The sequence below is a fragment of the Schistocerca piceifrons genome, chromosome 6 (assembly GCF_021461385.2).
Source record: "Schistocerca piceifrons isolate TAMUIC-IGC-003096 chromosome 6, iqSchPice1.1, whole genome shotgun sequence".
Taxonomy (NCBI): domain Eukaryota; kingdom Metazoa; phylum Arthropoda; class Insecta; order Orthoptera; family Acrididae; genus Schistocerca; species Schistocerca piceifrons.
The window spans coordinates 333,819,926-333,831,762 of NC_060143.1; the positions used below are offsets into that span (position 1 = coordinate 333,819,926).

At 37.7% G+C, this 11,837-nt stretch overlaps 1 protein-coding gene across 1 annotated transcript in view; it reads right to left on the bottom strand.

The window, feature by feature from the left end:
* Window positions 1-11,837, bottom strand: part of LOC124802675 (protein bark beetle) — a 193,596-nt gene that overhangs the window by 60,947 nt on the left and 120,812 nt on the right. Inside the window, exons 23-24 of the mRNA XM_047263603.1 lie at window positions 6,884-7,114; window positions 2,169-2,322 (exon numbers count right to left, since the gene is read on the bottom strand). Of these exons, the coding sequence (XP_047119559.1) occupies window positions 2,169-2,322; window positions 6,884-7,114 (385 nt within the window). The remainder of the gene's footprint in view (window positions 1-2,168; window positions 2,323-6,883; window positions 7,115-11,837) is intronic.

Consider the following 11,837-nt stretch of genomic DNA (forward strand, 5'->3'; position numbering starts at 1 on the left):
TTCTTGGGAACCAGCTGTTAAAGATTTATTGAAAACCATCTATAATTACATTAAATTTGGAACTGACACAAGCTGCATTATGTACTTCCCTCAGTCAGCTTCCTGTAACGTTGCTGTAGAACTTTAAGTTGCCTGTTTAGTAGTGACTTTCCCTCCGTTTTCCATGACATCGCTTCACTGCAATCAATAATACCGCTTCTCTGCAATCACATAAGTTATTAAATACGGCCAATCGTCTATCACAGCTGGAGAGGCATTCGCTGCTGGATAAGCATTTATATCAATGATGAAGTGTTTATCTATAAGTGTGATGTCTATTAGAGTGCTGCTTACCTGTGTAAATCTGGTGGGAAAACAAACAATAGAACCCGGGTTGCAAGTATTTAGTATCATTTCTAAACCACTTCTTTTGTAACACTCTTTCAGGGAATTAATATTAAACCCTCCAGAGACCACAATTTATTTTCTTTTGTTACCTAGGTGGCAAAATAATGTCTCAAACTGCTCTAAAAATATTTTAAAATTTCCCAGTGGAGATCTACATACTACAATAACCATAAATGACTTTCCTGTGAGTAACAATTTGCAAGCACAGGCTTCCAATTATTGACCTCAGCAGAAACTATTGGCTCTAGTAGATTTGAATGTGATATTATTCTTAACACACATGACAAATCATCTTTTCTCCATATTTTCCCTACAGAAATAGGATGCTAATTTATAGGTATCAGTTCAAGTAGTTATAATGGTACTCGGACAGACATTTCTCATTCACTTCCCTTTGACATTATAGATCATGTGATGAGACAAGAAATTTACTAACTTTGGTTTGTTTCTCCCCCTCTCCCTCCAGTGTTTTGATACATAATGATAAGCTTAACAAGATTGTTTAATGTAAGCCACTTCATGTACCTGGATTTCTTTCAAAGCAGTCTACTTGAGTGAGGTATTCAGCTTAAAAAAGCTTACCTTTCACATCTCGAAATCAAAAGAATTCTACCATTGGTGATGCCCCTCCCCCCTCCGTTGTGTTAAGATATAAGCTCTGTCTCATCTATCTCAACATCCCAATAGCGTCAGCTATCACAGCACTGATATGAGCGACACCTGAAGTCAAGACCAATCCAGTTTCTTCCCAGTTAGTTTCCCTTAAATGGAATTGTAACATGGATGCTACACACTGTGCATGAGAAGGGAACACAAACTTTTGAAATGTGGTGTTCCCGAAAAATGCTGAAGATTGAAATGGGGGAAAATTCAGCTTGACTACAGTATGCAGGCACATAAGGGGATAGGATGCAGCACTTGTGCAAAAACGGAGATGTTTTAATGAGATACACTAATGCGAAAAGAGCTGCATCAAACCAGTCTTTGGGCTGCACACATGTGGAGTACTACACCTAAAAACCAAAATGTGGGAAATTACAGTGTACACATTGTTTTGATTTGATTTCAGAAGAAAGTTTGGCATATGTCATGCACAGTATGTCTCTTGAAAAAGTATATGAATGTTTCACCTAAACAAAATGCAACCTTTACCCTTAATATTACATTTATGGATATTAAAATAACAATGTAGGGAAAGATAGACTGCTGCTTACAATAAAGATGAAATGTTGAGTTGCAAGCAGGCACAATTAAATGGCACTTACACAAAGAGCTTTCAGCCACAGCCTTCACCAGAAAAAGGGAAACACACACCATTCATATACACAAGTAAGCATGCCTCACGCACTCATGACCGCCTACTCTGGCAGCTCGAGACACAATGTGTGCATGAAGTGTGCTTGCATATGTGTATGAGTGGTGTGTGTTTCTCTTTTTCTGATTAAGGCTGTCGCCGAAAGCTTTGTGTAAGTGTCTTTTAATTGTGCCTGTCTGCAATTTAATGTGTCATCTTCACAGTAAGTAGCAATTTTTCCTACATCTTTGGTATTCCTATGTGGAGTTTCCGTTGTTAGATATTATAATACTTTGACATAATAAAACAGCAAAACCATTTGTGCTGCTATTATATTTGAATTTATACACTGCTAGTGTCCTATTAACAGGACTGTTTTAAATGGAAAGTCTATAGTCTTAGAGAAGGAAATTACCCACAAAACATCCACATACAGTGATGTACTTTTGCATGTATCTAGTTATCTAGTTATATGCCAATATCCTACCTGATGCCACCCCAGTATGTCAGGCCTGCCTGCAAATTACGCTGACCACAGTGTAGGAACACAAAGTCACCATCCCAGCTACAGCGATGTTCTGCAGCTCCTGGGGCTCTGCCATCCAAATGAATTCGACAGTCCTCATAGTGAAGTTCATCACCTAACAAACACAAAGGGAAAACATAAAATTTCTTTTAAACATTTCTATTGTTTTAATTCACTCTACAGTCTTATTTTGTGAAATAAGAGCTTGATATTTATTTTTAAAACATTATGGAAACCTTGAAAATTGTTCTAGTTTCTTCATCCTGTCTGTAGGCTTGTGGGGGCAAATTCAATGAAACATAGAAGAAATTAAGTGATAACTGACAGAGATAAAAAAAGAAAGACAACACTTGATTTCTCCAAAAGTGAAGAGATTTATAAATTCTGTACTTTCATGAATCATAGTGCATCTCATCATTATGGCAGCATTTTGAACTGATGAACTATTATCAAACTATCAGTCAAAATCATTGGCCACAGACAAGTTGTTTATACTCGGAAATTCAATACCCTATTTCCAAACGTATTACAGGGCACAACAGCAAATATAAAATTTGGGCTTAAAATACATTTTTATAAGTAATTTGTGGATACTGATCATTTGATAATGACCACAGAGGCCAGAATTACTGACTGAGTTAGAGATTTAGAGTTTTATATAATAAATTCAGCTTAATTAAGGATAAATTATGTCATTTAATAATTTTCTACTGATTCTGGGTGTCAGTTCTAATAAATTATTAAAAACTGTGAAAACTAGTTTTGAGACAGATTTAGCACTTACTCTCTTCCAAATAGTCTTAGCTCTAGCTTTCCTTTCCTTCCTTAATTTTTTGTTCATTCAAAAATCTTTCTTTTTCTCTTTTCCATTTATATTGTGCATTATCATTCTCTGTTTTTCTCTGACTACATTATTTTTCTTTTCAACAATATGAAAGGATAAATTGCTACTCACTATATGGAGAAGATGTTGAGTCATAGGCAGACAAAATGAAAAGACTTCTATACATTTTAACTTTTGGCCAAACAGCCTTCTTCGGAAGTAGAAAACACAAACACATTCACAACTCACACACACACAGTCTATGGCTGGCCACAGCAACCAGACACAGTGATCCTGTGCTTGTGTGAATGAGTGTGTGTGTGTGTGTGTGTGTGTGTGTGTTCTATTTCAGAAGAAGGCCTTTTGGCCAAAAGCTAAAATGTATAGCAGTTTTTTCGTTGTTCATGCCTGTGACTCAATGTCTCCTCTACATGGCATGGTGAGTAGCAGTGTACCCTCTTGTTATTCCATCCTGGACTTTCCACTGCTTTATTTTTCCTTTCAGTTATTTCCTTAACATTATTTCTTCCTTCATCTATTTTGTATCAGCTAATAATACATTCCAACTTCAAGTCCTTAATTTTCCTTGTTATTTTATGTTTCTCCAATATTCTTTTATTTTCCTCTTCAAATTTTTTTTCCTCCACTAGCTTATACTGTTCTTAATTCCGTTTTTTATGCCACCTTATAAATTTAGTATTATGTTCCTAGAATTTCTCTTTGTTATTCATGGTTCTTGAGTGTCATTTGTTTCCAGACATTTTTACATTTCTGTAATACAAGCTAGATTTTATTTGCCCCCTTCCACAGCCAGAAGAAATTCCCATAATTAGGGCTACTTATAATAAGCTGTTAGTTAGTTACTTCTTGTTTTTTGGTCTTCAATTCTAAGATTAGCTTGATGCAGCTCAATGCTAGTCTATCCTGTGCAAGTACCTCTGCATCCATTTGAACCTGCATACTGTATTCAAGCCTTGGGCTTCCCCCACTCTTCTTCCCTCACTTCTTGCCATTACCAAAGTGATGGCTCCTTGATGCTTTGGATGTATTCTATCATCTGATTCTTCTTTTGGTCCAACTGTGCCGCAAATTTTTTCCACACAGTAATTCAGTACCTCTTCATTAGTTATTTGACCTAACACTGTAATCTTCAGCATTTTTCTGTAGCATGGTTCTTAGTACAGCCTGTGAAAGGAAGCAGCAGCGGATGTATAACTTCTGTTGTTTCACACTTTTAACAGGTCTCCTTCACGACAGAATCGTCATAATATGATGTCTAATTCAACTAATTAATGTACCTGTTCTCTGCCTTTGTTTACATTCTGTTTCCACTCACATCCTATTATTTCTTGCATGAATGTTAGCCAGTAGTTCATTCCTATTTCCGAATCTGTGTCTGCCCTTGTCCAGAGTATCTTTATACACCCTTTCAGTTCCTGATCACATCATCCTGTTGCTTTTGTTTCCACATTTCTGTTCTCTTGATTAAGAATTTTTAAAAAATCTGATCGTTAGAAATTCTGTTTTGTAGCTAGTAGTAGACACTGCTTTCCACACAAATATTGCTTGATTAGGTTTACACAGTTAATAGTTCAATTGGTAGGTACTCAGAAATAAGGAAAGGGTATTTTACAAAAGGTCAGATTTACTGAACTTTCAGTTGTATCCTTACCAGTTAGGACTGACAGATGAAATCAATTCAAAAAAGAGCAGCTCATCTTTGTATTATTGTGAAATAGGAGTGTGGCACATGTGTCATAGAATGATTAGTGAGTTGCGGTGGCATTAATTAAACCAAAAGCATTTTTCATTGCAGGAAGATCTCTTCATGAAATTTCAATCGCCAACATTGTCCCCTAAACATGAAAATATTTTGTTGGCACCCACTGAGTAATAACCATTATAATAAGATGAGAGAAATCAGGGCTTGCATGAAAAGATTTTAAGTGTTCATTTTTCCCAGACACTGTTTGGGAATGGAATAGTAGAGAAATAGTCTCAAGATAGTTCGACGAACCCTTCATCATGCAGTTAAGTGTGAATTGCAAAGGAGCCATGTTGATACAGATGTAGATAACAAATTGTAAAAAATGCTTCTTTAGCATTATAAATTTAATTTTACAGCATTTTTAAGAGTATAATGGTACATTCCTCTAATCGTCAATGTTCATCAATTCCAACAAGCCTGTTCTCCCATAAATGGGATGTTTGTTTCCGCTAGTGTTGGGGAGTTGAGTGACCAGGTGAGCTGGTATTCTTGGGAAACCCCTAAGTGGTTGGGCCGCCCCCCCCCCCCCCCCCCCCCCGCCCCTCCCGCCAAACAACACTGTCTGCCTGGGTAGGTTTTGAACATGAGATTTTTTTCACATGCTATTACAGTCTTACTGTTATGCTATGGATTTGATACTCCCACATTTGTATCCTAACAAAAAAAATTTGTTAATGCTGAATGGATGTGTGATTGGAACATACATGTGAAATCTTTCAAAGAAATGATTTTCTACTTCCATGCAGCAGGTCATTTTAACCAGGTTAAGAGTGTACATCTGCACTACCAGGACATGACCAGCCTAAAACACTAAATGGATCCCCAGGGATTTCACAAATTCACAGCTGAAGGCTACTTAACTACTTGTGGTACTGAAAAATTCTGGTTGGACATCTAATCAGACATGATCATAGAGTATTTCCCAATTATAACAGTGAGGAGGTATAGACAACAGCCTCACAGTCAGGGCATAATGGATAGTGTGCTACGTAGATGGATCTTGGGCATGCTGCGAATCCAACACATATGTAAATAAATAAACAAACTCCTTACTAAAACTCATTTCCAGCTAATGTATGCTAGGGCATACCACAGGGGTGACCAGCTCCAAAAAACAAGATTCTGGTGCTCTGTCATTTATATAAATTGTTGTGGCAATGCATATGAGAATTCTCCCAACCTCAAGAAGGAGGATACTAATGTGGATTACAATGACGAGAAAACCCTTACTGATGACATCATCACTGAGGAGGAAGAAGCCGGTGCCTTTAACTTAACCATATGGACAAAAGAGGTCAAGGTGTTAACTTTCTTTGTATGATTCTGTATTCTGTTACATGTTTTTTCATTTGTAGTAATTTTCTGTTTTTAAATATACCTTTAGCTTGTAAAAAATGGTATTCTATTAGACATGATGGGGAAATTTTTATGAAATATACATTGTACAGATAAAAAATTGTATTTTTGTTTCTGGTTATATACCTGTAATGAATGAAGTACTCACCGAAGGCAGGGAAGATAGGGGCATTGTGGTTGTTAAGCACTGACACTTACATGCACCTACCATGAAAAACCAGATTTGTTTTGCAACTTTTAGACAACCTTAGCAGAAATGTGCACCCCACTGAGTGTAGGAGCAGTTTACTTTTGGCACTGACTGTTAAAGGCAATTACCATTATCCTCTTGAAAAATATGTAAAATAACATTACAATGTTAAAACCTGAGGTTCTTACAGCCTTTTGATAATTTTATAATACTACCATTCGTTTGGATCTCTGTATTGTGATAAATATATGTTGTAGAAATATGTTTCAGCAGTAAAAACTTCAGAAACTTTTATTTTTGGGGGATCCACTAGAAAAAATTGTAGGGAAAAGACTGGCAAAATTTCATGGTCTTTTGGCTTCTCTAAGTTAGTACATGATTCTCAAGATCAAAAGCTTGGATTCAGCACTACACATCACCTACATACAACACAGTAAAAGTTCATAAAATTCTGACCTTTTGTAAGGTCCACTGTACCGGCCAACTGCAATATAAAAGCAAATATCATGTGCATAAAGAAAGTGCAAATGATTGAATACCTCGACACTGCAGTGGTTCAGGCCAGGCAGCGATGTGTGCTACTGAACCAGCATGATAGCTATATTGTCTTCCATGACTGACAAACACCACATTAGAGTCAAATCCCAGTTCTCGGCACACAACCTGTGCATCACGTTCACAAAAATGTGGATCACATATAGGAACCCATTGCAGTGATGTTCGATTATAACGCTCCAAAAAGCCCTCTGCAGTTCTTGCTTGCATTGACCCTGTAAAAAAGATTCATTATACATACGAATTTCTCATTTAAGAAAGAGCCTAGGTTTATTGGCATTTAGTTTTTAAAAAAGATTTATATAAAAATGGTTACAGTTTAAGAACAAAGCAATCTGCTAAAAAAATGTGACTGTGTGTGTGTGTGTGTGTGTGTGTGTGTGAAGTGCAAACACGTGCATGTATGCATGTGTGTAGTTTTTCATATTCTTGAACTTATTTTCCCACAACATTAGTTTTACTTTTAGAAGTACGAGGGTAATCCCAAAAGTAAGGTTACTATTTTTTTATAAGTACAGAACTCTGTTTGCGTGACAGTTGGTCACACTGTTATGAAGAGTGCTTCAGGCACTGTGTGTAAACATGCGCACGCCGCGCTGAGGCGCTCAGTCTTGGAAGCATGCGTGAAGATCGGCGGATCACCCTGGATGATCTCTGCACGTTGGTTCCTGAGGTGTCCCGAAGCCCTGCTCACAGAATTTTAACAGAAACATTGAACTACCGGAAGGTGTGCGCAAGATGGGTGCCACGCATGCTGACTGAGGACCACATGCAGCAATGAGTTGCTGCTTCCCGCGCATTTCTTCACTGCCTTGCAGCCGAACAGGACAACTTTCTGGACTCAATTGTCATGGGTGACGAAACCTGGCCACACCACTGTACATCTGAGACCAAGCAACAATCATGCTAGTGACGGCATCCTTCTTTGCCAAAGTTGCGAAAATTCAAACAAACACAGTCTGCTGGTAAAGTCATGACAACCGTTTTTTGGGATCAGAAAGGGGTATTGTTGATCGACTTTATGCCCACTGGGACCAGAACATATTCACCGACCCACCCTATAGTCCTGACTTGGTGCCCAGTGACTATCATCTGTTCCCTACATTAAAAGAACATTTGGCCGGAAAGTGATTCAGCTCTGACAACGAGGTGAAAGAAGAGGTTCATAACTTTCTGAACAGCATGGCGGCGAGCTAGTATGACATGGGCATACAAAAACTGCCACAGTGTTTACAAAAATGCATCGACAGAAACGGTGATTATGTCAAAAAATAGCTAAATGTTCAAGCTGTAAACTGATGTAAACCACTGTAGAAATAAACAGGTCTATGTGCTTATAAAAAAATAGGAGACCTTACTTTTGGGATTATCCTCATATTATAAGTAAGGAATAAATTGCACTGATGAGAAATTAAACTACAACCAGATCAATAAGGAAGAATCCTACAGAATCAATATAAATAAAACACTAAAATATTTGAAAACAGTGTTTTAATTAGTTAAGCAGGTAGGTGAAGAATAATTGATGGTGGAAAGGGGGGCAGAGAGCCAGTGTTATGAAATAGTAACAAAAGAGATATGCAAAGATACAGTGATAGAAACTCAAATATATACCTGTGACCAATCTCCTAGAAACATTACTCATGCTTCAAGAAAGAAATTTCAGCAGAAAAAAAATACTGAGAAACAACAATTTAAAAAATGAAACTGGCAAGAACACAGAGAATCATGTTCCTTTATTTTGGTGCATGCACTCTCATCTATTATTCTGCATAACAGAACTAAATGGTAGTGTTTCTTGGGGTCTTTGCTAGTGTAACAGTCAGTGATGAACATAAATGAATATTTTAAGATTTCCAATGATGCAGCTGCTGTTAAAGAAGTCTTGTACTTTCATTAAGTTTATACCGACAACTTTCACAATATGACTGAAGAAAAAAACAATCAGACATGATTTGGATTAGTGGTATCTTTTGTGTAATGAAGCAGAATCTACATTAAAGATAATGACATTACAATAATTGAAATTACATTGAAATTACAGGCTGTAAAAAATAATAAAAAATGAGAATAGTCAATTACTCATGTGTAGGCAGTTATAGTTATATGTGGTATGAAGACATACATAAAATAACAGATTTGTTCATTAACTTTCAAGCTAATACTTTCTTCCAGTTTAAACACACACACACACACACACACACACACACACACACACACACACACACACACACACACACACACACACACACACCTGACAGAAAAGATATATCTTACAATATTTTGAAATTATTAAAGACACAAGTTTTATACCTAGGATGAAATATTCTCCAACTTCACCGAAAAATTTATTATCTATTCAGGCAAAAATTACTAATTTTAGCAGATAATCTAACTGAGCCAGCAGATAAGATTCACAGAAGATTTTTGCTTAGTCATAGTGTTTCAGAAGAGATGTGAACCACCTATGGTCAAACTGATTGGTCAGTTGAGTGCCTAGTGGAATTGACTCAGATTTTAAATTTCCGATATCAGAATTGCTCTCATTCAGTAAGTTATAAAGTCTGCTTGAAGGAGAAGATGTTATGGGAGAGGATATAAATTGTAGACCCAGCAAAACCTCTGATCTCTACTCTAATCCCCAGGACCATCCCAGAACCTTCCTCCAAATTCAAATCTCTCCTCATGCCAATTACCTCTCACATGTTCACCTTTTATATGCTACCAAACATTCTTAAGCCTAACCATCTTGTATGTTCCACTGTGGATGGCTGGCTACAGTGCTCCCACAGAAAGAATCTTGGCTCTTGTTAACCAACACCTCAAACCTGTTGCCTACAGCCTAACCTCTCACATCAAGGATGGAAACCATTTCCTTAACCATCTGTCAATGATTTGCACACCATTACCGGTGGGATCCCTACTCATCACTATTGACACCACTTCCCTGTACACAAACATTCTCCATGTTCTTGAACCTACATTTATAAAAAAAGTATCTCTCCCTATTGATTCTGCGCCCACCACATCTTCATTCCTTATACTCACGATAAATTATATCATTATCAGTAAATTCTTCTTCTTCTTCAAGGGAAAAAACAGCAACAAAGTCAAAGCACAGTCATGAGCTCTCACATTCAAATGAAAAGCATCGCCATTCTCACCACAAACTGGTCAATCTGAATGCAGTATGGAGTAGTGTGGGGTCAGCACACTGCACTCTTGAATTATCAGACCTTGATTGCACAATTTCTCATTGAAATAGTTCCTCAACAGACATCATGAACCTGAGTGGACACCATTCCAGTCCCCCTACCAAAGAAAAATCACTGGCAGGACTGGAGATTGAACCCATATCCAGCCATGCTGATCAGTCAGCTAGTTAGGTGGACTGTGAGCTCTCGCATGACACTCTCATATAGTAACCTTTTCATGACTCATCTAGAGGCAATCCCAGATTCTGAGCCCCTTCATCTGCTTTGGGTTCATGGTCTTGGCCCAGGACCACAACAGTCTATCATCATTCCTCCACAGCCTTTTCTCCCAGCAGCTTCATGTGATTTCCCCAAGCCCACTGTTCGTCTTCCTTGACAACAACCTCCACCTCTCCAATGGCCTCATAAAAACCTCTGCCTGTATGAAGCTCACTATAACTAGGAAGCAGAAACCTGATTGTGAGGGAAAGTCATCTGTCCCACCCCTCGTCTTCCCTTTGAATGATGAGAAGCCTCCAGCCTTGTCTGGCTTGATCTGTGATTCCTAAGTGTGTTGCCATAGCGCCACTTCTGCCACAGCTTTGCAACCGAGTTGCTGCCAATCATTCACTTAAGCATTCACTCTATGGAAGTGTTGAACATTTGTAAAGAGAGTCCTGATTTTCACTGTGCACTACTGCTAATCATGTTTGCTATTTAAGACCATTCAATTACCAGACATAAAGAGCCAAACAAAGGGCATCATATACAGTGTATATGAATTTCTTCATGATCTTATATATAATCCAAAAAAAAAGCAAAATCTTATCAGCACTACAGACTGCAACAGCAAAAGGGGAGGTGTTTCACTCCAAATAGTAAAGAGAATATTGCAGAGGTGGTCAAGTAATGAAGTCACAGTCTCCGAGGAAAGATATTAGTGAAAGAAGAAGTCACTGATTTGGAAAATTTCCAGGACATGGTAAATCATACTGTTATCAGATTTTATAACTGTGGCAAGTACCCCACAAGGCAAAAAGTTGCAGATGCATTAGATGACTAGCTTTGTTTCATAGGGGACTGCCATTCATTTCTTAATCTTTTGAGTTTAAGGAAAAAAATGCAATGATAGAGGACTAATTCTGATGGAGAGATATGACATTGTAGCAACTAGGGAAATTTTTCTGAGAAAAATTCACATCACTGAGGAAGAAACTCATCACCACCCTGATATTTACCTCAATAACTCATTCCAGGAAGCACATCTGGTAGGATTTGAAAGGCAATGGGGGTTTGAAAGTGCTGACTAGCAAAAGAAACAGACTTGTTGTCAGCCATGCAGGATAACCTGAACATGGCTTCATCTAAAATTCACTTCCAGTGATTATCATGAAGCGACGAATAGTGATGTGTCCTTTTAGACTGTCATTGCTGCAAATGACTTGTAGATCCTGTGTTTTGTGATGCATTTAGTTCTTCAGAAGAGAGGAATAAATTAACATTACCTGGTATGCTTCTTGTCATAACACTCTTTCCTCTCTTGCACTCTCTCTTGTCACTTCCCCTTTTCCCTCTCCTTCCAAAACTTTTCAGTACAAGGCAGGATGGCCGCCAAGAATACAGCATTTGTGCTGGCATCCATGAAATTTAACAAATGAGCAGTAATAACATATTTAGCTACAATATACATTATAATTTACATGAGAATACATTAACATGTAAAGACCCAAGAAGGGAGCTATGG